We start from the raw sequence: 26,884 nt of genomic DNA, 5'->3' as shown, positions 1-26,884 counted from the left end.
ATGTTTGATGATTTCAAGCCGATTTAGCCAAAAAATGTCAAAACTGTTAGCAATAATGAAGCCAATTTAACCACGAAGCTCGGAAAAGCGCTGATCCACAAACTACATTTCACAACATGCAAGGCGGCATTACGTCATCAGTCCGCGTCGGTGGTTGTTTTGAACTGTTGGAATATGAAGCGTGGAGGTAAAGTTGTTCTTTTTAGTTAAATATGCAGCTATGAATGAGCAGATACATTTATGGACGGACTGTAGTTTGACTTGACTGTTATATTAACCAAATTTTTTTGACTTGTTTGCGGTAGAAGCCCGGGGAGATGTCGGTTTACTAAAGGTTTAATTTATTATATCAGGACATTTTACATTAGACCAATGGGTGGTAAAGAAATAAAACGATAAGTAAATAACATTACAAATTTGTTAATGAAATATGTAGTCATATGAGATGTCGTGTTGTACACGGCCAAGATACTGTTACTGTACCATAAAACGACGGCCATTTAAGTCCTTGAAATGTACCTAATGTTTACATGTGCTTTTCTCATATTCACAGGTTAATAATCCATAAAAGTATGTTTGTGCCAAGAGCCCTGAAAGTGAAAAGACCTGCCCAGGGCTCAAGTCAAATTTTAAATAAGAAAAGCAAGGAAGATCATGAGGAGAGAAAAGATGAAGGTAGTTCAGCGCCACCTGCTCAAAAGGAGGAAGCATGTGACGTCGCCAAATCGCAAGATGAGACAATACAAGCAGGGGGAGAATATGCAGGTTCAACAGAGGGCTCAGTGTGTGAAGAAGGAAAAGAGTCCGCCTCAAGTGATGCAGAGGATGAGGAGGAGGAACCTGTGAAATCCTTCAAAAAGAGCCAGAGATGGCCCGAGCCAGGAGAGCCTGTCTGTGTGATGTGTGGTCGATATGGAGAGTACATTTGTGACAGCACTGACAATGATGTTTGCAGTCTTGAGTGCAAAGGCAAGCATTTAGCCACAATGGGGATGGGGACCGGGGAGGATGTGTTTAACCGTAAGGACAAAAAAGAAGATAAAGAGACTCAACTTCAACAGCCAGGAGGTGACACTGGTGGAGTGGGTAACAGTGTGACAGGCTATTCCTACAAGGAAGATCGATTCATACTGGGCCTAACAGAAGAGCAGGTGCAGCGGATTAAGCAGGAGCTAGGCATTGAAACCGAGGGGAAAGATGTCAGGAGACCCATTGTTGAGTTTGAACACTGTGGCTTCCCCGCCACGCTGAATGGCAACTTGAAAAAGGCCGGCTATGAGGCGCCCACGCCGGTCCAGATGCAGATGGTGCCTGTGGGTCTTACCGGCAGGGATGTGATTGCCAGCGCTGATACAGGCTCGGGGAAGACTGTCGCCTTCCTGCTGCCAGTGGTAGTGAGAGCACTAGAGGTACAGTAATACAGCTAAAATAGATCTTTCTTTTAAATGTATTTAAACTAACACCATGAATCTGGATATTTATCAAACAAAGCTTTTTTTTAACTTAAAAGAAACTTGGGATTTTATAGAAGAAACTAATTTTAACAAAACACAAGTAACCATGTCAGAAGTCCACCTTTTTTAAAATCACAACAGCCCATTCTGCTCTATTGATGTCTACAGATTGTAAAGGAAAAAGTTTATGCGACACAATATATAAGGTAGAGTATATCTTGGCCACCACATAACATTTGGCTGATTTGGATAAAAGTTTTTATACGGCACAGATAACAAAATACAGGTACAGTAGCAGATAAGGGATTTTTTAGCCATGAAAGTCCATCAGTTACTGCCATCGTCAGACAGTCAGCCACACTAAACTGTTTAGCATAAATTAGTCTTATATGTAACCCATGACGAAAGTTTTAAATCCCATGCCTGTTGTTTGTGTTGCGAAAATAGTCAGATCTTCATAAAGTTAATATTAAAAAACGTTTGCTCATACTTGCTTATAAAATCCCTACGCATCAGGGAGCTTCTCTCCTGCTGAGCTGCTGACTGGCTATCAGCCAAAAACTCAATCACGTTGGAGGGCAGCAGTGAAGGTTGTTATATGACGTGACAACCGTCTGGTTCAAAAGTGTTTTTGCCAATTTCACCAACAGACATCATCAGAGAAGAGAGCTACAGTGCAATTGACTATGGAAAGGTCACAATGGTAGACTCAACCAAGTCAATCAAGTCCAGCTGCCTTTCGAATTAAACTTAGGATATTTCTTATAACCCAGTCATTATAAATAAAAACAATATAACCCAACCATTACAAAAACAAACAATCATCCATCATTATGCTTGTGTATGTATCAAGATGCTGTATGTTTTCTTTCCTTAGAAACCAGCACACAGTGTGAGTAGCCCTGTGGCCCTCATCCTGACCCCCACCAGGGAGCTGGCCATTCAGATAGAGAGGCAGGCCAAGGAGCTGGTGATGGGCCTCCCCAACATGAGGACTGCACTGCTGGTGGGCGGCATGCCGCTTCCCCCTCAGCTCCACCGCCTCAAAAGCAACATTAAAGTACAGTCACTGTTTTTACAGTTATTTCCTCTCCACAATAAAAGTGACAGAGTCCTAAATTTTCAACATGGTCATATTGTTCTTTTGTTAATCCCCTTTAGATTATCATAGCCACCCCTGGACGACTCCTTGAGATCTTGAAGCAGAAGGCGGTGCAGCTGGACAACGTGAAGGTTGTGGTGGTTGATGAGGTATGACAAACACTGTGCAATTTAGATTTTATGACCGTTTAGCACTGAGAGGGTTCCCAGTGTTTGGAAAACGTAGTATTATGTCTGCAGCCAATTCTCATCTCATTCTTCAAGAAAACTTTCTATTGCGTGAAATTAAAATTATTGCACTTTGAATACATTTTGACATTATGGTGAACAAACAATGAGATTTAAAGTCATTTTTAGACATATTTAAGTCATGTAAGAGCCAAAACATGCTGTAAAATGTAGGATTTACCAAAAAACACAATCATAGCTGTGCACAATCCTTTTATTTTGGGAATGTAACAATGATGAAGTAATCTTTTCTGTGCAATTCTTTTAGAAATCATACAATTTTCAAATAGAGAAAATGCTTACACCTAATGTATCCTGCAGGTCGACACAATGTTGAAGATGGGCTTCCAACAGCAAGTTCTGGAGGTTTTGGATCAAGTCCCCGAAGAGCACCAGACTTTGTTGGCGTCGGCCACCATTCCGAAGGGGACGGAAGAGCTGGCAGCCCGATTGGTTCGTGACCCCGTCCGTATTGTTATTGGGGAGAAGAACCAGCCCTGTGCCAACGTGAGGCAGATCCTGCTCTGGGTAGAAGAACCCTCCAAGAAGAAAAAGCTGTTTGAAATTGTCAATGTAAGTTATAGACTTTCAGTTTTTACTTTTTATTTACTTGGAGAGAAATGTTTGAAAAGAACTCCTTTTTCTCTGCAAGTCTGGTTCTCACTCAAAGTTTCCAAAAACAGATTTTGGGTGGAGTATCACTTTAAGATCATTTATAGGCTTTCTTTAAGAAGTCAGCAGTTTTCCTCTCGTGCGTAAGACCAGGTCTAATTGTACTCTGGAGAACCAGAAAGTGCTTTGGTCAGCCAAACAAAAAAAGTGGGTTATTATCTTAATTTTAGTTTATAGTGGCTTTTTCACTGGATACGCACTAGTACCAGCTTGGTATTTTATTTACTGTCTGTTTAAAGGTGGTAATTCCTTAAGCTCCAACGACCAGTCTCCTCGCTACACCATATTTAGACAGCCATTGCTGCAGCCCTGGCCCCCGTCTGTAGGAAATGGGTGGGCCCTAAGCCATGGCCTCAATCCAGGAATCCCAGCAATGGCTTGCCCCATTTACACAGGGCAGGACAGGAAGGGTCTGCTTTAGTTTACCCAGTGAAGAAGTGCCTTAAGTCCTTTGTGTGAGTAACAGGAGCTACTTCTCTGTGTACAGGGCAGTGGATTTTTAAAGCCAAGGAATTGATGACTGTTAGTAATTCAACTCACAGTATAAGGCTGCTATCTCTTAACATGGAAAATCACTGGGTGGTCTTGAGGAAGTACTGTTAAATTAGAGGGCTGTTAGACATAAATAAGTTACTATTATGACGCTGCTCTTTGGGCATGATATGGCAAGTTATAGCATGTTTAGAACTGATTGTACCTAGAAAGTACGGCTTTGAGAAACACATTTGAGAAAAAGGGACAGATGCAGTCTCCTTTTTTAGGAACATTTATTATGGCTACAGCCTCGAGCAGAGATGAATGGCAAATATAAATTGACATTTATTGCTAAGCTTTCACTCATCTGTTACAGTACACATATAAGGCCCTGTTACATCTGCTAGTAAACTGTTTTTAGCTGTAGCAGCAGACCCAAGGCCAACAAGGTGACCGCGATCTTTTAAAGAATCTTAGTTAGCCCTGCATTGTTTCTTTTTCTCCCATGTTTGTGTTGCAAGTTGGGGAGTCATGACTGCCACCTGCTGGAGAATTTTTTGACAATCAGCCTCTAGCATCCAGCCAGGTGTCAAACGCGACACTGAACAGTTTCTAAACTAAACAGCTTCATAACATAATCTTAAATCAGAGTTAAACAGTAATTAGAAATATACATAGTAGCATAATCTCTATATAGCTTCTGAAATGTCTGTACGTACAAATATAGAAATCTTATACATTGTGAAAAATTAAATCTCTCCTCCTTCCTCTGTTTTTCTTTGTGTCTTTCCAGGACAGTAAGCTGTACCATCCTCCAGTCGTGGTGTTTGTCGACTGTAAACTGGGGGCTGATTTGCTGTGTGAGGCGGTCGCCAAGGTGACAGGCCTCAATACTGTGGCAATCCACTCTGACAAGACCCAGTGGGAGCGCAACCGCATCCTCAGGGTGAGGCCAGGGGCAGCCAGAACAGTAACAGTCAATTGGATAAATAGCAGTTCTCCTTTGTTTCGTGTCCAAGAGTGTTGATTTTGAATCATTTTTAGCTTGAAGACAGGAGGACATCAAGAATTGAGATTTGTAGTTTTTATCGGTACATTGGAAGCAGAAGGATGCTTCAAAAACCAGGATTACTGTAGCGATTTAGAGCGGAGAGGCCGATGAACCTTTGTTAACATTTTCCAGTGAAGATTCAGTGATCTGTTTTACTGTTAAAAGACAGCAGGAGTAGTTTTATCGTTAGAGAATACTAGTTGCACATGTACAGAACAGGATCAGCAAAGAGAAAAGATGTACTGCTTTGTCCACAGGGGCCTACAAATTCGACTCTTCACAGAAGCTTTAAATAAATGTCTTAACTAAAAGTAATTTATCCTCCTGAAGTCTTGATTTATCTCTCAAATCCCTCTTTAAATTTATGAAATTAAGAATAAAAATACAGATTCCTAACTCCACGGCAATATTTATATATATTAAGTTTCTGTTATTTAATCTTTTAGACTGACGGGATATTCTAGCTCCATTTTACCTAAGATGTAAATATATAAGTTGTCTTTTGCATCACGTCTAACAGTGTAATATTTGCTCTCTTTTCTATCCTCAGGGTCTCCTGGATGGAGACTTTGAAGTAGTGATCAGTACAGGTGTGCTAGGCAGAGGACTGGACCTAGTCAACGTCAGACTGGTGGTTAACTTTGACATGCCAAACACAATGGATGAGTATGTGCATCAGGTTAGTAATACTCAGGATAGAAACAAGATACAGGGTAAATTTCAACTGCTGTGTGTTTTGTTGCTTTGTTTGTTTTTTCAAGAACACTGTGCGTAAACCTTATGTTTGTGCCTGTTCTGCACTACACAGTCAGTGATAACAGATAAGTTATTTGGTGGTTACTAAATAATACATACATAATAATCAGTGATAGTTAGGAATCTCATTTTACACACTTAAGTAAATAGCTAACACTTTACTGGCTCAATCAGGCAATTTATTGTAAACAAATTGATTGCTTTAAAAAAAGGCCAACACTTGTGTTGCTTCATTTCTTCACATCCAGGTGGGCAGAGCAGGTCGGCTGGGTCACAGAGGAACTGCAATCACCTTTCTTAACAACAACAACAAGCGGCTGTTCCTCGAGGTGGTGAACAGGGTCAAACCCACAGGATCCATCCTACCCCCTCAGCTCCTCAACAGTCCCCACCTCCATGAGCAGCAGAGGAGACAGAAACAGAAAGCTAAGCAGGGACCTGATGATGTGCTGGTCACTAAGAACAATCTATTAGACATCATCAGGAAACACGACCGCCGCAAAAAGTAGCTAATTTCTCTGATCATTCCTGCAATTGTGCTATCTATTGAGTAAATGCTTAATGTGTAGTTGATACATTGTTTTTTTTACACTTAAATATATTCTAAATAAATGGCTTGTTGTATTATTGTAAGACACTTTTTTTAAATAGGGGAACTGTCCCGTTTAATCCACAGATGTCAACCCAGGTTCTTCCTGCATTTGCAATGGTATATTTGTAGTGTGATTTGAAGAAAAGGGGTCCAGTAAAAATATACCGTTTCATATTTAATTGTGTTTTTGGACAACTGATATTGATGTAAGTTTTAATACCTGAAGCTGACACTTCAGGTATTAAAACTTGCATCATCATACTACAACTCTGGATTCTCTCCTTAACTCTGTGATGCCATTATTTTTTCCAATTAAAACTCAGTGTTATGTAGAATTTAAAATAGAAACATTGTTGCTCAGTTTTTGGTGTTTTTACATTTCTCTTTGTGCCTATTTTGACAATTATACCAACATGATTATACAACAGAATCTAGTGCTTATAGGAATTTAGTTTCAGTTGAAACTATGGAGTGTGCGTCACCTTTTTAACAGTTAAGAGCTAATTTTAGCAAGGAAAACATGACTAACACGCATTCTTCACTGGGATACAACCGTCGAGCTGAGTATAGTATTTATTCTTTAGAGTAACCTTTATTGTCCTGCCACCTAGCGTCGGTCTCAAGAATACACTTGTATGGCCCACGTCCTTACGTCATTACTTTGGGCCAATCAGCTGCCGCTAGAGGAGACGGTTTGAAATTGAAGCGGGCGAAGGCGGAAGAGATGAGAGGACAATAATAAACAAAAGTAGTTCTGTTCGCCTGGACGCGGCTCATATTGGACTCAAATGGAATTTTATTCAGTTTTAACAAACTTAACTTGCGTCCGTCTTTTAACTTTGTCGTGTTTTGTTGTAGGTAGAGCAACGAGAGGGGAATTGCCGTTAGCAAGCTAGCTAACCGGTTTTAACGTATTTGTTTTTAGCAGCCGATAACCATGTCGTTATTTAGTGTAAAAGCAAGGAAGCATACAGCTTATTACGACCATCTTATGTCAACATCAACTGCCAGGACACCGGGCAGAGAGCGCCTGGTAGAGCGGAAAGCGACAGACACAACTCTGGGCAAAGGAGAGATAACATCCGGAGACTCCACACGTGAAGACAGCAGGTCATCTGATAACAGCCGACAGGTGAACAGGACTTATGTCGTCGCATCTGCGCTGTCAAAAAGTGGCAGTGGGCAGCAGACACCTTACCGTGGTAGGCTCACTTTGCAGAGAAGGTCAAGGCGGAAGACCGGGGCTGAAGCAGCAGATAAGACGATGGTTGAGGGCAGCCAGAACACCACACCAGCTCCGGAGAAGAGACTGACCCTGCAGCGCAGAACCAGGACTCCCTCAATGGATAAAAGCACGCTCCGCCAGCGTGGGGTCAGCGGCACTGGCCCGCAGCCCACTCCTAAAATTCTCAGTGAGCCAAACGGTAGGACACCTGGTGTATTCAGGTCTGTAAGTTTAAGAGAAACCGCACCCAAAAGCAAAGGAGGAGATAGTGTTGCTTATGTGGAACCCCAGGGAAGACACAGCAAGACACCCTCCTCTGTTTCTTCCTCTATAAGCAGGCACCTGGGAGACCAGGCCCAAACATTTAAAACCCCCACCAAAAAGACCCCTTTTGAGAAAATCGCCGCCAAGAGAGATGTCTTCGAGAGACTGGCAGGGAAAGAAACTCCTAAACCATCGGTAGCCAAGTTTGCAAGTCTAGAGAGGCCCAAATCTCGGCTACAGCAAGCAGACGACACAAAACCTGTCCCAGCTCCTCGGGTCAGCAAGGCGTCTGCAGGCGTGCTCAAACCCAACGTAGCTCAGCAGGTGAGGAAGACGTCAAATTCAAGCCAGAAGGGAGATGTGACCCAGGCAAGGACCTCAACTCCAGCACCTACCGAGCAGCATCTGTCCCGTCCCAGTGAGGCCCTGAAGCAACAGGATTCATTCAAGATGGAAAACAGTGCAATTACTGTTGCTGTTCGTGTACGCCCTTTCAATGCCAGGTAGGTAATGCAATATTTGTATAAATTGAAAGGTAAATTGTCTTGTTTACCTGCCTGATTCAACTAAACATCAGCTTGTGCAAATAATGATGAACCCAGCTGTAGTTTAATTAGATGCTTGTGTTCAAGTTGTTCTTTTATTTTATTATAAGGGCAATAAGGTTTATTCAAGCCATACCAAGACAGATTTTTTTTCAAGCAAAAGAAGTTAAGTATTTTTCACATCCAGTTTCTCAATGAAAAGATTTGCGGCTCTTCTTCACCACCTTGTCCATTGAGCAAAAGGGACATTTCTTTGACCAAGTAATTGATCAGTAAAATAATCTGCAGATTAAACCAAATTGGGGAAAAAATGACCACCAAACTACAAAAATGTACATTTTCAGGCGATCAGAAAAAAATGTCTTTGTCTTTCTCTAAAACAATGTTTGTGAATATTTCTGCTCTGCTACAGGGAGATGGCGGAAAAGGCATTGCAGGTCATCTTCATGAACGGTCAGGAGACTGTGGTCCAGCATCCGGACTCCAAACAGAGCTACTCTTTCACCTACGACTTCTCCCTCTGTTCTGTGGATGAGTCTGAGCCTGCCTTTGCCAGCCAGCAGACAGTGTACGAGACACTGGCCAAACCTCTGCTGCTGAGGGCCTTTGAAGGGTTTAACACCTGTTTGTTTGCGTATGGCCAAACAGGCTCTGGGAAGTCCTACACGTGAGAATTCTTTTGTTCTTTAAAAACATTGAATATATGTGTATTTTTAATCAGTCAGTCAAGTGTCTTTTGGATTGTTGTTCAGGATGATGGGCTTTGGAGAAGAGGAAGGGGTCATCCCCAGATTCTGCCAAGAGCTTTTTGCTAGATTGACATCCATGGAAAATGAAGAGGTAAAATCTCCCTCATAAGAATGTATCCTCAGCTAAATGCTTCTAACTTAATTGATGTTCTTTTACTCCTTTAAGTTAATTCTTTCTTAGAAAATATCTTAAGGCCTCAGTTTTTTTCCTCCAGAAAATAATCCATAGATTAAACTATTTAAGTGTGCACGTAAACAATCTTTTTCCTGGTTACGTAACTCATCAAATGATCCTGATCCCTTTGGGTTGTTCTATTTCAGGTCAAATGTCATGTTGAGATGAGCTACTTTGAAGTGTACAATGAGAAGATCCATGACCTGCTGGTGACCAGAGATGAACCAAACCAGAGGAGAATGCCTGTAAGTTGTTTCCAAATTAGTGAAATACACTTCACCAAAATTTAAGATTTAATCTTAAACCATTTCAAGATTCTTTTAGGTGACACTAGCTGCTGCATTTTCAGATAGTCTACTATCCTGTTGGAGAACAGAATGAATGTTGGAGCTTGCTGTAATTTTCCATAAATACAGTGTGAAAGAATTCTTGATAATTGCACATTTCTAGCGAGGTCCTCTTGCTCATAGTGCCATGGGGACATTTTTCATTGGTAGTGCTTATGAACCTGTGAATATCTACAAACCGATTTTTGTTTCCAGCTGAGGGTGAGAGAACATCCAGTCCATGGCCCTTACGTTGCTGACCTCTCTGCGTAAGACGTTTTATTTCTTCTGCTATATAACTCTTCAATAAAGATGAAAAGAACATTCATGAATGGCGTTTTTTGCAGACAGTTCACTTTGTTTTTCCTTTGCAGGAACATTGTGAGCTCTTACAATGACATTCAGGTAGGTTGAAACTGTTATCAACATATATTTTAAGATCATTGAACTTGAGCTGATTCTTTTAGCGACTTTAAATGAGCAAGAAAGTCAGGGTTTAGTCTCATTTGGAGTAAGAGAGTACAATGGACTTCAGAAATCCATGTTTGACTGAATACTAATGTGAATAGTGTAATGCAGGGATACCACACAGAACAGGATCAAAGATACTTCCAGAGTGTAGCTTAGAAAATGATAATGCTGCTGATAACAACAAAAGATGAAACAGTAAAAGCTTTAGTCATAATTTCTGATGTCCTTCTTTAGGGTTGGCTGAAACTTGGCAACAAGCAGCGAGCCACAGCAGCTACGGGGATGAACGACAAGAGCTCCAGATCTCACTCCGTCTTCACCCTGGTTATGACCCAGACTCAGGTATGGCTTCTTAACCCCTCCAAACAAACAAAAGATGGCTGTTTCCTAAAGTTCTGAAATATCTAATAACATAAGTGAAAAGGTAATCATCTATTTAAGCTCAATATCACACAACTGACCAGTTTTTCTCGTGTGTGCTTGTGAACAGACTGAGTTTGTGGAGGGTGAGGAACACGACCACAGTATCACCAGCAGGATCAACCTGGTGGACCTGGCAGGCAGCGAACGCTGTAACTCAGCCCAGACAAGTGGAGACAGACTCAGGGTACAAACAAACACACCACACACACAGACACACCATGCTTTTCTTTGTTGTTGCTGCTCTAATGTGAGAATCAACGTTTCTCTCTTGTAAATCATTGTTAATTTAATATATATTTGTGTTTTTTCCATTTTGCTTTGATAATATTATCAAACACCATATGAGCAAAATATATATAAGTGAATATAAGACTTCACTTTGGGCCCTGCAATTCATGATAGGCATTTTTCTTTCTGACATTGTGAAACATAAAGAATAACTTTAAAATATTTGAGTCACAACTATCAATCATAAGTTGAATCCTCAGCTGTGTCTTAGACAGAGATTTTGATATGATCTGGTTCTGTACAGACCATTTGCTCCTTTTTTAATCCTGTATTTGTGTTAATTTTTATCAAAATGAAAAACCACGAACTCTTAAATTATAAATGCCACTTTTACTGTGTCATTATAGGAGGGTGCCAGCATCAACAAATCCCTGCTTACCCTGGGAAAGGTCATCTCTGCCCTGTCAGAACAAGCACTGACCAGAAAGAAGGTCTTCATACCGTACAGAGAGTCCGTCCTGACATGGTGAGACATCAGAGTGCTTGTACACTGTAGCTGCTGTAGAACACAATTTAATTTTAACGCTTTTTATTAATATTGTGTTTTTACATAAACTAAATTGTTCCATAGTTTCTTGCATTATACAGAGTTTTATGTTATATATGTGCATGTAAAGCAGATATACATTCTCAAAATGATATTCACAATAATATTAAACAATGGAAAATTAAATAAGTGAATCATAAAACAGACTGGCATGTAGATTTTTACTGTCTATAGGGCAGTCTTGCCAAAAATATTTTGCCATTTTCTTAAGTAGTAGTTGCGTAGATGACTTTTCCAAATTAGGATGATGACCATGAACACATTTCTTCTGCAGGCTTTTGAAAGAAAGCCTGGGTGGTAACTCAAAGACGGCCATGATCGCGACAGTGAGCCCAGCAGGAAGCAACGTGGAGGAAAGCCTCAGCACTCTGCGCTACGCCCAGCAGGCCCGCACCATCATTAACGTGGCAAAGGTCAACGAGGACACCAGTGCCAAGCTGATCAGAGGTCAGGCACTCAAAATATCCACAGTCTAAATCTGTGTTGGGCTTGAATGAGTTTTTTAATTAGTTTATAACTTGAATGACATTTTTTAAAACTGTTTAATTTATTTTATCACTCAATCATCAGGTTATTTATGTTGACCTCAGTAGTAGTGATACATTTTAATAATGTTTTATCATCATGTTTGTGTACCTCCTGAATCTGCTGAATCCTCTGAGTTGCTATGATGTTTCCAGTGATTTTGGCACATACACTTTCAGACACCTACTTTGGAGGATAACAATCGTGCAGTAGATGTGGTCATTGTCAAACCTTGTCCACCATTAAATGTAGACATAAAACAAAACTGTGGAGAATGGGGCGACAAAACACATTGTTTCCTTGAGAAAACAATTTTGATCTCACAAAATTAGGTTCAAGCTACAGAGAATATATTTCTTAATAATAACTTCATTAAATGCACACTCAAACTGATTAATCTGCTCTGTCTTTGCTGTGTCATCTGTTTTCATCTTCCTCTTTTTGTCTCACTGTCTCTATTTTTTTATGTGAATGTCTGTCCTTCTATTTGAATCTTGCTCTTGATCTCCTTTGCTCTCCTTCTCTCCCACATATCCTCCTGTCTGCCCATCTATCCATCACCAGCTTATTCACTACCAGTTCAATTAAGGCCAGGCCCTAACCTTGCCTCCAGGCCATATTTATGCACTGTCAGCTGCACATGGCGGCTAACTGTCATGCAAGTATTATTTTTCATAGGATGATTGTGCTGCTGTTTGACGTTTTTAGCAGTAAGGGGAGCTCTTGCTGTGGTTTTCTCTCGCATCACCTGTCACTGTTCGATGCTTAAAGTCAAAGAATACAAGTCAGGTCAATGTTGTTCAGTAAATTGTCTTTAATAAGTTACATGCTGGGTAGTTAACTGACAAAAGCCTCTCTTAAAATCATGTCTTAGGATTTGTATATATCTTCTGTGAATTTCATAATGACTTGTGTTCATTTAAGTGTATATTTGCTCCCAGCTTCTACATATTTTACTTTTGGATGAACTTTATGTTTTCAGAGTTGAAGGCTGAGGTGGAGAAGCTGCGAGCTGCCCAGACGAGCTCCCAGGGCATCGAACCACAGAGGGTCAGACTGTTTGAGCAGGAGATCGTTGCCCTGAGGAACAAACTCTGTCAACAAGAAAGAGAAATGGTCGAGGCCAATCGGTCTGTATTACAGCTATAGGTTCAATAAGCAATAATTTATCTGATGCAACAGAAGTTGATTTAGTAAATTTTCCCTTTTTTTTGAGGGGGTCAAAGTCAAAGATGGGGCAGGTTTCCACAGTTAAGAGAACATTTGTATTGAGTGATTCTTTATATTCTTTGTTTAACAATGTGTGTGCAGATATTTTTTAATAATTTAGTTTTTTTAAAAAGAAGGGAAACCCATAATCATGATAATGAAAGTCATTTTGCATGGTTAACGAGGACATTTTAAGTGATTGAGTATGGGAAACGTCTAAGAAGATTAACATAGATTTGATCTTAGGTGATTTTCTAGCTCTGGTTATATTTTACGTTATTTTCTTCCAGGGCATGGAGGGAAAAACTTGAACAAGCAGAAATCCGCAAACGTGAAGAGACCAAAGAGTTGCAGGTATTTTCATAATTTTTTCCTTTTTCTACCTTTCTAAACGGAAAACTTTCGATGTTACTGTGTCAAGGCTCTCATCCACTGTGTCCAACAGTACAATAACCTCTCTACCACACTGACCCTGAAAGGTCAAAGTAAAAACCCTAAAACAAGCTGTAAATATTCGTCCATATTCCAAACGCTAAAAGTAATAAGTGTGAAAGAAGAGCTTTGAATCCTTTCTCTGTGTTTTCAGAAAGCAGGCGTGACATTCAAAGTGGACAATCGTCTTCCTAACCTGGTGAACCTGAACGAGGATCCTCAGCTGTCGGAGATGCTTCTCTACATGATCAAAGAGGGTCGAACCACAGTGGGAAAGCTCAAGTCTGAGTCCTGCCACGACATCCAGCTGACAGGAGCCCTCATCGCCGAGCAACACTGGTAAAAACAAATCACTGCATACCATGTGGTTTGTTAATCGGCATTACTGTTAATGATCTGAGGAACAAAATGTTGTTTTATGTTTTTATTTCATCTATCTTTATATCTAAAATATAATAATTTGTTTGTCTTTTGTTTGTTTAAGTGTTATAAACAGCACCCAGGGTACTGTCAGCATCACTCCCATGGAAAACGCCAAAACCTTTGTGAATGGAAACATCATATCTGAATCTGCTGTGCTGCACCATGTAAGTAGATCACAAAGATCCACTAATATGTCTCAGGATGAAGTTAGTTAGTTAGTTATAAGAGTAACTTATAGAAAAACGTCTGCTTGTTTATTTGTAATTTGCTCTTAATAAAAACAGTCAGATGTATTGAACATGTCCAACTCATATTTAATTATGAATTAAACTCTACACATCTCTGTGGTTATGGTTTCCAGGGCGACCGGCTCATTCTCGGTGGAGACCACTACTTCCGCTTCAACCACCCAGCCGAGGTGCAGTCCGGGAAGCGGGTGTCATGCTGGACAGACGGAGGTGACGGACACAAAGACTTTGAATTTGCCAAAAATGAGCTCCTTGCAGCTCAAAGAGTTCAGTAAGTTCAAAAGACCAGATAAAAATCATACTATTACCATACCAGCCATCCTGGTTCTTTTGAAATGGTTTTACAGTAAAAGTTTTACTTAAGCCATCTTTGTGTGTCCCAGGCTGGAGGCAGAAATTGAAGAAGCCAATTTGAAGGCGAAAGAAGAAATGATGCAGGGAATCCAGATGGCAAAAGAGGTGGCCCAGAAGGAGCTTCATAACCAGAAGGCTCTTTATGAGGACAAGATCAGAGCCCTCGAGAGAGAGCTGGTACACAAAACTTTCTTGGGTGTCAATTAAAAAAATAGAAATTGAAAGAACTAAAAAATAACAATTATCTACTATTTATGGTATTGACTAATAAGTCTATTTGCAGGGAAGCATAGTTCTGACCAGTGTGATCTTTATGCTGTATTGAATTGATCAGAATGGGGAAAGCCAGCGGAAGCGTCAGCAGGAGTTGGACCAGCAGAAGGTGGCCAGCCAGGTGGCAGAGCTGAAAATGGCCAAGCAGGAACTGGAGCAGGAGGTGGACACCCACAAGAAACGGCTTCGATTGCACATGGAGGCCCAGGTCAGGACCCAGAGCAACTCCTGGGAATATTATATTTCCTCCCACTTTATTAAAGTGGACTTTATTTGCTGGAAAGGTTTTGTTCTGTCAAAAAATGGAAAATGACTCCCACACACACAGTGTGTGTCTAGCCTGCTTTGTTGGCCTGTCAGTGTCCATCAACCTTCTCAATAATATGTTTCCATATAAACAATTTTAGATTTATTTTTACTCATTTATTCTCTTACTGGTGGGATTATCCAGCTTTTTCCCTGGAAGAGACTGTGTGCTGTTAGTCTACAGTCAGGGATTAAGTGTAGTGGGATGTACAGTGGCAGTATCCAAGAGAAGAGACACATGACTTTTTAAAGTGATCTTATTTTATTCAGCTGTTGGCATTTTTCTCTTTCTTGATCTTTTGATGTAAGTCAGCTGGAAATCTGGATTACTCCTGTAACTGTGAATGACATCATCTCCTCCATTTGCTCAATTTCACGGCTTCTACAGATCTTAAATGAGCTTGAGAAGCTTAGAGAAATATGCTGACGCTGGTTTTTATGTTTAACTGATGGGCCATTTGGGATGAGCTGTGAGACGTGGTGAAGCTTGGCTTCAGGCATAATGTTTTGGCCTGCCGGTTTTTAATATTGTGTACATTACCATGATTCACTCCAGGCGATGGAGGAACACCGCGTGCGTCAAGCAAGGATCGTTGATGCCCTGGAGGCAGAGAAGAGGAAGATCAGCAAAGAGCTGGAGGAGATGCAGAAGAAAAGAGCCTTAAGGGAAAATCACACTCCCAGAAACGGTGAGAGCTTTTCAAGTTACTATTGAGAACATATTGAAGTCAGAAACCACAATGACAATTTACACCATGAAAGTGAAATTCCAGATGGGTGTGGTTTACACTTTTCAGCCAGAAACATAAGAGAAGAGGGAGTTTGCCGGGACCCAACTTAATATCAGTTTAAAAGGAGAGAAGGAGGCAGAGAGGCAAAAACACATATCTAAGGTGGTTATTCACTGTGAGGTCACGTACAGTTCTATAGATATTCTACAGTTAAATAATACCATGTATAGAAAGAATTGAAGTCCCGGTTAGTTGCAGGATTGTTATGAAAATATTTTTTCAATAGCCGCCTTGAAAGGCACCAAAACATTAAAATGTATCTTTGTGCGTATTCTTGTAAATCGTCTCGGCTCTTGTACAGACATGTCCTTAAAATACTTTCCATGTATCGGTCACTCACACCTAAGAGAGCACAGGAGTCAAGGACTTCTTGTTACTTCTCTGTCACATTCTGTGAGTCTGACTACAGCTTATCTCCCACCTCCATTTTATTTAATGTTGGCTTAAAGAAAGATACGCATCATGCTTACTATGATATTTATATATGTGTCTATGTGCCCCAAAAAGACTGACATGCAAATAGTCTTTGAAAAATGTCTTTGGACAAAATCAAAGTTACACTATTACAGTTTTTATTGTAGTATCTAACTGTTATTAAACTGTTCTTACAGGTTAAATCGCTTCCTTCCATTACTATGAAATCAAGCTGAAAAAGTTGCAGGGCTGCTGGTTGTGTTGAATTGAATGTGTTTCATTTCTGTGTTGAAGTCTCTCCGCAGTGGGACTCCATGAAACTATCCCTCCTGATTGAGGAAGCCAACAAGATCAGTGCTAAACTGAAGAAAAACACAGTCTTCAGCAGGTATGGAAACACAAAGGGGGCAACAGTTTACATAAGATATAATAAGACAGTTTATAAACCTGTTAAGAAACCAAGTTATTGAAGTTTTACTGTTACTTTAAAAGTTTCTTTTTATAGTAAGTTAAATTTAATATGACCCTCCTCTGCTGTAGACATGAAAGCTCAGATGATGGGAACCTGGAGAACGGTGGTCAGCTGCAGGTGCGGGTTCAAAACACAAAGCTGGGGATCTCTACTTTCTGGAGCCTGGACAAGTTCCAAAACAACATGGCTGCCATGAGGGAATTCGAGCAGGTCTGCCATTAATGAGTTTTACCTTTTCTAAATGAACACAATTTTGGATGAATGTTTGTTTTAGAGTCTTGATCATTGAGAAGTGATGTGTTTGGGAACCTGACTGATACAAATCAAAATGGGAGGGAAACAGAGCTGGTTCCTGGTGTAGAAACTGTGTGGAGTCTTGTGCCACAGTGTTCAGTGGAGATGACCTTCATCTCGCAGGACAGTGCCTGTGTGGTTTAATGGTTTCCTTGATCTGTCTAAACTTATACTTGCATATCAGGAGAATGAGACATGTAGTAAATTACACTTTGCTTTTGCATCGCTATTAGAACCATTTATGTCAACACAAAGACAGAATGCAGTAACAGCATTATTAAGATCAAAGATCAAATCTGCTGTCTAGAATAGAAATGACCTCATGAATACATGTAAAATTAGTCCCACATCACTTTCATACCCATAACCCATTTGGCTGGCCAGTTAAAACATTTTAAGTTCAACTCTTAGCGTTGTTATTGCAGTAAGACTTTGTAGTGCAGTACTGTCCGGGGTGTTTCTCGGTCTTTCTGCCAATTTTTCTTAGCTCATCTCAAGCTACATCTGTTTTCATGTAAAATAAGGGAAGCAGAGAATATTTGGATCGAAAGTTTAGAGAAAATTGAATTCATTTATTATCAAGCTAATAAACTATCAACAAGTACGAACAAAGTGAATTTGTGGAAGGCTTGTGCTTTGGTGCTTATTTGATTCGATCAGTGCTCTAATAAGCTAATGTATGTTGTGTGTTGAGTAAAGCACACACAACCAGCCAGCATGTCTGTTCCTCATTGTGCATATTCAGAGCCTGACATCATCTCAAGTGCAATTGCCAATTTCCCAGGCATCTGACCTTATTTACAGTCTAGAATGGGTTGTTTAATGCCTGACAGAGGGGTGCTGCCTCACTTTGCCGTGCTTTTCTCATTAAGTTGTGTAAATGAGACTCGGGCATGTCAGCAGTAGTTTACTCTCCGCAGGGGGATCCCACCTCTAAAGATGACGATGTGTTTTATGACCCTGATGATGAGTGGGAGCAAGATATATCGGCCTCCTCTGCCTCCACCTCCTCCTTCTCACGCCGAAGGTAATTATCCAGCTCTTCTTCTCTCCTCCCATCCATCAGAGCTCTTTAAAGCACCTGACATTCACATTAGATTTCAGGGACTTAATTGGTATTCTTGTCCGATTACGTCGAATGTTTAAGTAGGCAAGTGTTCATGACACCTTAAAGGTCGTCCGTGTTTGGGTCTTAGACCCGCAGCCCTCTTTGTGAACTGAACTCACAGCCTCCTGCTCTCTTCTAATGTGAACAATGTGTCAGGCGGTGGGATGTATATGGAAAGTTGAAAGGTATGTGCATGGAACATGGAAAATCAACAGTTTGGAAGATTTTGGTTATTTTCACAAAGTTTCCACCAATGATTTACAACCTGGCACATATTTTAGACATTCAACACATCCCTTTTTCTCTCAAGAAAAGCTGCTGCCCACAGAATATTTCCCTTTATTCCTTTTCCTCTGTTTATTAATTTCATTTCCATGAATGTCGGGCCAGAGGGTTCAGAAAATGAAAGGGCACTAAGGGTGTCTGTGTTTTTCACTCTACAGCCCACAACCCAAACACACACATACACACAAACACTGTGACTATGTTACATGCAGAACCCCCAACATTTTCCTCTCACATTATTACTATTCTTGTCAAGCATGTTTATGTGCTCCTACCGGTGCCTGAACTACCAGCGGACCTGGCCAAATGAAACATGGCACAGGCTCTGTGGTTTCTGCCGTGCTCTGACTCCATTAAACCCATTTTCTTGGCCTTATGGCCGCAGTCATAGCTGTTTACTGACCTCCTCTCCTCCAGGTTGTTCATAATAATGTATTCTGCTGAACTCATTTAACCCTTTAACTCAGGAGGTAAACATGCGTCTTTGCAGAATAACTCCAAAACCATCTGTAAATGTCCCAATACACACTTGAAATCTAATTATTTAACAATGACCAGAGAATGTTCGATTGGAACTGCACACATCAATAGGGGTAAATATTGTCCAACCACATCATAACATAAATGAAATACATACAAGGCAGTGTGCATAGTGACAGCTTTCAGCAGTGGTTCTTTTCAAAAATCACTGGGAAAAAAACGTATAGAAACTTGCACAAATATATATTATGTTTCTTTATTTGAGCAGGGACAATGCACAATGAACATTAACCTTTATATAAAACAAGGCAAGATGTATTCATTGCATCAGGTTTTAGCAAATTGCTTTTTTCCGCCCGTGGTCCCTGGGCAGATAAATGAAATAATAAAAAAGTAAGAAGACTACACATTAAAAGAGTAAAAACTACATCCCCCTACCCCCCCAACACACACAAGATTACACACAAGACAAGACTTTAGAATGATTTTTGCACTTTTTTGCTGATCTTAACTAAATTCTACAGTACAGTTCAACACCAGGACATTCTGAATGGATCACTATAAATATGCACAATAAATATAAATATATATATTTGCAGCTGGGGACCATTACTGCATGTTAATTTTCAGCGGTCACTATCAAAGAAATTGCCAGAAAAACAATCTTTAAAACAAATCTAATATGTTTGACATCAGGAGCAGGAGCTTATTGAAGAGCAGGAGAATCTCAGGGCGTCTCTACGAGATCCGGGTCCACCCCATTCAGAGCCTCCACAGCTCCTCGCAATCTGCTGGTAAGGCACCGAACAACATTACTTGGATAGTTTCAGCTTTCTTATTATCACACATATTTTACGCCTTTAACTTTCCATTAGACTTTTTTAGTGTTTGGATTTACTTTAATGTGTGATGTCAACACTCAACTGACAGCTTTAACTGATGTATGATGTAATTGTTTCCTATCAAGCTTTGGTGAGCAGCTACAGTGCACAACAACCGCTTTTAAAGACTGGGTGCTCAATTTGAGTTTGTGATGAATACATTTTTTAGTATGATACTCTCTGCACATCCTCAACTCTCCACTGTGTCCGTACCAGGATTGATGGGTGCGGTCAAGCCGCCCTCCACCCATTCCAGCAGCACAGACTCTTCCATGCCCGGCATCTGTAAGGAGCTGATTGGCCAGTCAGTGGCCCGTCTGCGTGGTTGTAGCGGGACAGAAGAGAGCATGGCGGACAGGTTGGCCTCTGATCTGCACCTGGTTTTTATGGCGGTCCAGACCATATCTGACTTATACGACAGCCTAGATGATGACAGCCAGGAGAATGGTGAGGTTAAAACTAAAATTGAATCTTAATGAGTAAGAGGAGGATCAAAATAATAGCGATCCAAACAACAAATAATATTTCTACTTATTTGCATGCTCAAAAGGCCCATGATTTACTGTGCAGGTGAACCTAACTGTTCTAATGGCTTTCTCTCCTGCAGTGTTTGTGTGTAACCTGGTGGCCCAGACTCAGCTGATCAAGGCCACCTCAGCCATTGAGAGTGCGGTGTTTCTTACCATGCAGTGGCTGGCCAGCGTTAAACCCTCCTCCGGCCTGCTTTACACTCTTGCTGAGGAACTCAAGAGCCAAGTCAAGAAGATGGGAGGATTCTTCCAGCTGCTCATTCAGGTAAACACAGACAGATAATTACCACAATGCATGAAGACCATACAGTGACATTATAAAGAGGTATTTGTCGCCTTTCTGTTATTTGAATTAGCTGAAAAGAGTGCAAAATCGGACCTGAAAATTGTTTTTCTCTTTCTCTTACTGTAGTTTGGTCAGGGGTGTCTAATCAAAATGCACGGCATTAATTGACGTGTCTTAGCTCTGAGCTGTTTGAGCTCTGTCTATGGAAATGACCAAGCGGTGGGAATTCTCAACCTTGAGCCCCAAACAGAACATGAATATATGGAAAATAAATCTAAATTCCTTACAAGCCACAGCACCTAAACACACAATTTTCCTCTCACTCCAGATTTTTCACCTCCTCTCGCATTTTAATTTATTTACTGACCCTTCAGACTATCTTGACCGTTTTGTTGGCTCGCTTGCATTGATTTACTGTTAAATCAATTTTAATTCAACCTGTTTGTTTGTGCTGAATTTTCCTTCCCATCCAGGGTTGTGAATCTGAGATTACATCAATGGTGACGGAGGCCCAGAAGAAGAGCAGTCGGTGTTTGGACGCAGCTTTGCTTGCACTCGGCCACCTGGCGGCAATGACAGGCATGCCGCTGAATGCTGTGGAGCGGGTTGCCCAGGCCACAGGCAAGGTAACACCACCATTAATACCACAGCAGCTACTGTCTCTGTGAAAGCTCTGGGGTCGACTGTAATCAAGCCCCCACTCCACAATACCGGTGAATGTAATATTAGCTGTGTGGATGTCAGAGCAAGAAACATATTATGGGTTGGTGAGTTATTGAGCTGAATTGGGATACAGCATGTTTGAATTGTTGATGTGCAAGTGCAGTGGTCTTTCATATCAAAATGTCATTATGTTGTGTTAAAGCATGGCTGAATCAAACATAGAAACTTACCGACAAAAAAATCAAATTTAAAAGACTCTTAATGCTGGAGACACTTTGCCTGACAGCAGAACAAATGTGGGACCTTGCAAAGGTACACCCAAACTGACATATCTGCCGTAATGTAATAACGGCTGATATGTCAGCTGATGACAAACAAAAAAATATGCCAAATCTATTTAAGCAATTCTGACTTTCTTAAGTTTATTTTCTCACTGTAACATGTGTTGCTCAGCTGCTCACCATGTTTCTTGGGCACAATTCTTCAGATTTATGCAAACTTTTAAATACAACCAATAGCATCTGTATCATCCTCAAACATCCAATGTTTGTCAGTCCATACATCTAATACTCTGTTCACAACCATTAGGTGTATATACCTCTCAAGTATAATTAATGAACGGTTGATCTAGCTGTTGTTTATGATTATTTTATTATAAAAATTTGATTAATGGTAATATATGATTGCATTTTTTCAGCAATCCATGGTCATGTGTCTGCTAAAGGGGACCAATCAGGGCGTCTGCTCTCTCCTAGAGGAGAGCCTCATTATCACCAGAGAGATGCTGAGAGAGGCTCAGCTGGCCTACCCCAGGAACCATGTAAGATAAGCTGGCTGTGTCATTTGCTGCAGGAAAATTGCATTTTAATCATTCTATAACACAAGTTTTCATGGTTTTGTTAATATATATTACATTTTTTATGTTGTACGTAAATATTGTTATGATCCCATTTACAGGTCCTGCAGAGCCTAAAATCTAAGACGCTTGACTCAGCCCGTGCTCTGCAAAACTACATGCACTGCCATATTACGGTGAGTTACAGCAAAACAACCAACTACACATTAGGAGTAAAAGTAACTTTATAAAACAGCTGCTTACTTCTTTATTTCTATTCGTTCAAGTTTAAGTTGATTAAGTCTTGTTTTTGAAACTATATTGGCTCTAATTCACCGTACAAATCTCATAGGCATCTCGTCTTATACTTTCCCATCGTCACTTCCTGGGACTCACACGTGATTCTTAACCATCATGTATTATAAAATGAATTTTGACTACTATGTTGTGTGAATGGAATACTTTTTCTACAAAACAACTTGAATCTTTAAAACTATAATCTCAAAGATTTCTGTTTCGTTCTCTTTGGCGACATCTATGGCGGTAAATGGTAATTGCGGGAGCACACTTCCCAGATATCCAGACAGTGTTGCATGTGTGACATCCACGGTTGGCTCCGGCTGTAACTCTTGATTTTCCTCGCTGACGGTCGCTTTCCTTCTTAGACTGTTTGCCTTCATCTGAGCGTCCAATTTGTTTCCTTTTTCTTTGGATTTTCCCCTTTTTTTTAAGTTGTATCTGTAGTCATCGATCTTTTCTTTGTTTGTTCAGCCATAGTAGATTACTGTTTACTTGCCACACTTACAGAGATGGGAAAAGCGGCCGCTGAGCTCCACCTACCCTCTCTGGCAGACCAACCACTGCTGGGTGATGGAAAATGCGTCACTAACTGGGCGCTGCTGGTGATTTTTTTCCGCGAAAGTTGCCACCGACACCCAGTCAGTAATTCAGCAAATGCAAAGGCTTTCATCAGTGGGCCATAGGCTCAATCACCAGTGTGTTACCTCATTCGACTTAACAGACATTTATACAAATGAAAATCTTTAAAGATTCCTAAATTAAAAATCTAAATTAACTAAAAAACTTATATACCACCCCTATCTTCTTGTCAGAGCTATATTTTTGTGTTACAAGTATCATATTATAACTGCTTATTCGTCTCAATATATTTGCTTAACAATAACTTGCCTGAAGTAATGTCTTTCATAATCAAGTTTAAATCTAGGTCAACTTTAATTTAATTTTAGATAAAATAATTTAAACGTTGTTAAATTTTAAGAAATTGATTAATGCCTTAGCTATCGACTATCTGCAGCTTCTTTACGAAAACTACTGGCATCTGTTTGGGTAAACTGTGGCTGAAAGACAGAATACATTCTCAGCAACGCTTCCCTGGATATGTAAAGGGTGAAAAACAATCTTCCATCTTGACAAAGGCTTAAATGTTACAGATTAATACCCACACCCACAGCAGCCCCGTTAAAGATGCCACTCAGCCTTTATTGCTCCTGTAAAGCTCAATGCTGTCCAAGCTTATCTCTCTGCAGTCGTCCCTTGACGATCGTTCAAGTAATGAATGTGTTGAATGAAGTGGCATCAGTCACAGCTAACGGGCTTGTTTGCCGTTATCTTAGCCACACAAACTAGCAGTTTTTTTGTTTAAGCCAATCATTGTCACATATAGGCGCTCGGGCATTTTGCTGCCCACAGTGTTATTGTAGTCAAATAAACCTGAGTTATAGCTACTTTGATGTAACAAAGGACTGCACATGTGCATGATCGAGGATGTAAATGTAGCCGACTGTAGCAGACATTTTCTTTTATTGAACCTAAAAAATGTTGTTCTTAAATAGTTTGCAGCACTTTAGAAAAGGGTGTGCAGACTTTCAAATGTTGGTGTCAATGGGACAGTAGCTTTATTTGGGATTCATGATTTTTAATGGAAAATGTAATTGTATGTGTTATTGTATTGAATCAACATCTATGTACGAAAACTACTTAAACTTGACTATTGATAATTAAAAACGAAGATTTGTAGTTGTAGTTGTTTAAGAAGTTAAATGCAGGCAAACACAGCTTGTGCGCTGGACTGCATGTTGTAGAAAAGAGGCACTGCAAATCATTATTTCCCCCTGAACTGTAGTAAACTGGGAAGGAAGCCATTAGGTTTATGTCATAGAAAAAGGACACATCACATTGGAAGCCTCATTCTTTCAATGACATCATTTGCAACTGTGTGTGTTATTGTGTGTGTGTGTGTTTGCATCTGTATGACTTTTGAAAAGGCATTTGGCTACATAAGAGTTGGAACTGAAAACTAAAAGATCCCTGGTTAAAATATCAAGACCATTTGGGGAAAATACAGCTGGGGGAATATTAGGATAATTTGTTGAGTAACACTCAGCTGCCCTGCTACGTCAGCAGAGCTGCTAGTGGTTTGACTTTTTTGTATTACTTTTAAATTGTCCTACAGCACTTTCTTGTATGTTTGTGACTCTCTTGGTGATGTCATTGTTGGCTGACTTGTATTTAGTGCTGTTTATTTGCTCTGTATTGCATTCATTTTTTGGGTGTGTACATGTTTTCAATCAGGAGAGGCGGGCTGACCCAGAGGAGGAGGAGGAGGAGGAGGAAGAGGGGGCCTCGGCTTCCAACTTGCAGAGACTGAGGACTGCAGCGACCAAGCTGTTCCAGCTGAACCAGGCCATCAGACAGCTGCATTCCTCTGTGTCTACGGCACTGCGAGGTGATGCTTCTGACAGACATACATACTTACATAGTTTTTTGTTCTTCAGTTTTATTTTGCAAAGTTGATTTTCCAAAGCCTGTTTACAATACAATCATTTTACAACTGTGTTGCCTGGGTCTGAGCTAATTTATGTGTATGCAGCTTTATAATTTGTTAAGTTATTCTTACTCTTCTGTCTTCAAATGGGTTTTTGGGTTGTTTTTTATCGCTGTAATACCTGTATTGTTTTCTGTGTAACTACTTCTGATTTTGAGAGGTTTGATGGTCAGTTAGCTGCCAAAGTGGAAAAACTCTTCCTCAGCCAAAATGCAACAGATTATTGTTGTCACGTCCCCTATCTGACTGTCACCCTTCTTCCAGGAAAAGACGGAGACTCTGATCTCAGCAGCTGCAGAGAACTAATCTCCTCATCTGCCAAGGCTGTGGATGAGCTGGTCACCGGTCTGTCCAAGGAGGGAGCTTTGGCAATGGCCTTGCAGCTTCCCTGTCTTCAGAGCGTCATGGCTGCACAGGAGGAACTCCACTCAGCCCTGCAGACCCTGTCCTCCTCCTGGAACCAACACGAGGCAGGAGAGAGTAGAAACTCAGCAGCTTCAGATAAGAGCATGGAAGATGAAATCTTAACTAAAGAGAGTGTTGCCACTCACAGTTCTTTTAGAAATCGAGTTGTGAGTAAGATAGTGTACTCTCTTCCTCCGGGTGTATCATTCAAAGGCAGCTCTCACTGGGTGTGACGTGTATTTATACAAGTCTTTATCTTTGTAATGTGCTCACATCGTGTACAATCTACTGCTGATATTGCAGAAACCTTCAAGTAAGCCTACTGCTGCCAATCAAGTGGGTCCTACAGCAGACATTTCAGAGACTCATTCATTGTTTTCATCCATCCAAAATCGCTTACATTCTATACATACAATGTAGAACGAAAGGGAATGTCTAGTTTTAATTCACTTAGAGTGTTAAAGGTATTTTGGACACATTTATTGGGGCAAAGCCTTCAGTCACCACAATGTGTAAAGTTTAACAGAGTCAATTATGATGGATAAACAACAATGCTGTAGCAGGCCATATCTGTTGTACTATATATTTCAGAGGCCACTTAATTATTCTCTCTTGGGTTTTATGATACAGACATGCAAGATTTCTATATGAAGCAGCTCAGGTAATGTTTTGTAAAAAATAATGAAAGCCTTTCTTCCTATTCTATGCTGTGTATGATTTCTTTCTTGTGTTAAGGCGTATTTTGTTAACATATTTGCATTAAGTTTGGCTTTTTTATATTGTATAACACATACTGCTACAATTTGCACCCAGGAGACACTTGTAAACTGTGTTTCTTCTTAATACACACTCTAACAAAGCACTGTTTTTTTGTCCCTTTATTCTTTTGTATCACTTTGTAAAAGTTGGTTATTTAAAATATAATAGCTTTTACTACTGTAATAAATTCATGTGGCTTTATTTGACAAAGACAAAAACCTTTTCATGTTGCAGGTCACTATTCTGTTAACCACGGACTCCTGATGAAGACTGCACCTATAGAGAGAAAACTAAATCATTGTTAGTTGTGATTTGGCACTGGAGCACAGAACTGTTTACATTGTAAATAGGGATGCACGATATTGGATTTTTCAACCCCTTTTGCCGATTTCGATACCGATATATTAGGTACGTTTTTTTCCACCTAATTGCAGAGAACATCAAGTCTCCCCTGTAGTGGAATTGATATCATGCCTACTGTTATTGTACTGGCCAGAAACTGCCATACCGCAGACATCATGCACCATTCTTCACGCTTGACAGAAGAGGCGTGGTGCAGGCAGTGCGCGCACACACTCACGCCAAGTTAATGTCGTAGCATTACGTCAAGCTTTTTCAGGGAGTCATCGAGCATTAAGCCATGATTAAAGTGTTTTATCAGCGGAAAAATCGGCATAAACCATAATCTGCAGATACTGATAACATGCCGATAATATCGTGCATCC

The 26,884-nt window shown here is 40.4% G+C and overlaps 2 protein-coding genes across 2 annotated transcripts; both read left to right on the top strand.

Moving 5' to 3' along the window:
• The first annotated feature begins 150 nt into the window (after positions 1 to 150).
• On the top strand, positions 151 to 6,622 carry ddx59 (DEAD (Asp-Glu-Ala-Asp) box polypeptide 59). Its single transcript, XM_069680136.1, has 8 exons — positions 151 to 187; positions 554 to 1,409; positions 2,332 to 2,514; positions 2,616 to 2,705; positions 3,105 to 3,356; positions 4,723 to 4,875; positions 5,531 to 5,659; positions 5,985 to 6,622. The coding sequence occupies exons 2-8, from the start codon at positions 573 to 575 to the stop codon at positions 6,243 to 6,245; spliced, it is 1,905 nt and encodes a 634-aa protein (XP_069536237.1). The 5' UTR covers positions 151 to 187; positions 554 to 572; the 3' UTR covers positions 6,246 to 6,622.
• Positions 6,623 to 7,265: 643 nt separating this feature from the next.
• kif14 (kinesin family member 14) lies at positions 7,266 to 26,235 on the top strand. Its single transcript, XM_069680207.1, has 29 exons — positions 7,266 to 8,320; positions 8,775 to 9,029; positions 9,115 to 9,202; positions 9,433 to 9,531; positions 9,829 to 9,881; positions 9,987 to 10,017; positions 10,318 to 10,425; positions 10,574 to 10,690; positions 11,142 to 11,260; positions 11,616 to 11,788; positions 12,849 to 12,996; positions 13,366 to 13,429; positions 13,662 to 13,846; positions 13,992 to 14,094; positions 14,292 to 14,449; positions 14,562 to 14,709; positions 14,867 to 15,013; positions 15,668 to 15,800; positions 16,611 to 16,704; positions 16,857 to 16,998; positions 18,003 to 18,109; positions 19,652 to 19,749; positions 20,053 to 20,283; positions 20,444 to 20,631; positions 21,126 to 21,278; positions 22,013 to 22,135; positions 22,273 to 22,347; positions 24,743 to 24,896; positions 25,260 to 26,235. Exons 1-29 carry the CDS (start codon positions 7,266 to 7,268, stop codon positions 25,631 to 25,633), a joined length of 4,923 nt encoding a protein of 1,640 aa, XP_069536308.1. The 3' UTR covers positions 25,634 to 26,235.
• Positions 26,236 to 26,884: the final 649 nt, after the last annotated feature.

Source organism: Semicossyphus pulcher, unplaced genomic scaffold (genome assembly GCF_022749685.1).
Source record: "Semicossyphus pulcher isolate SPU_LCO1_2020_fin unplaced genomic scaffold, fSemPul1.0.p SCAF_4, whole genome shotgun sequence".
In the NCBI taxonomy this organism is placed as follows: domain Eukaryota; kingdom Metazoa; phylum Chordata; class Actinopteri; order Labriformes; family Labridae; genus Semicossyphus; species Semicossyphus pulcher.
This window is presented reverse-complemented; position numbering and strand designations above follow the sequence as displayed.

Excerpts from the sequence above, each read along its gene's own strand:
- kif14 (XM_069680207.1), top strand. The coding sequence starts at position 7,266 with ATGTCGTTATTTAGTGTAAAAGCAAGGAAGCATACAGCTTATTACGAC. Across the intron at positions 10,018-10,317 it reads GCTCTTACAATGACATTCAG|GGTTGGCTGAAACTTGGCAA; the intron begins GTAGGTTGAAAC and ends GTCCTTCTTTAG. Across the intron at positions 14,450-14,561 it reads CTTGCAGCTCAAAGAGTTCA|GCTGGAGGCAGAAATTGAAG; the intron begins GTAAGTTCAAAA and ends TGTGTGTCCCAG.
- ddx59 (XM_069680136.1), top strand. The coding sequence starts at position 573 with ATGTTTGTGCCAAGAGCCCTGAAAGTGAAAAGACCTGCCCAGGGCTCA. Across the intron at positions 3,357-4,722 it reads AGCTGTTTGAAATTGTCAAT|GACAGTAAGCTGTACCATCC; the intron begins GTAAGTTATAGA and ends GTGTCTTTCCAG. Across the intron at positions 4,876-5,530 it reads AGCGCAACCGCATCCTCAGG|GGTCTCCTGGATGGAGACTT; the intron begins GTGAGGCCAGGG and ends TTCTATCCTCAG.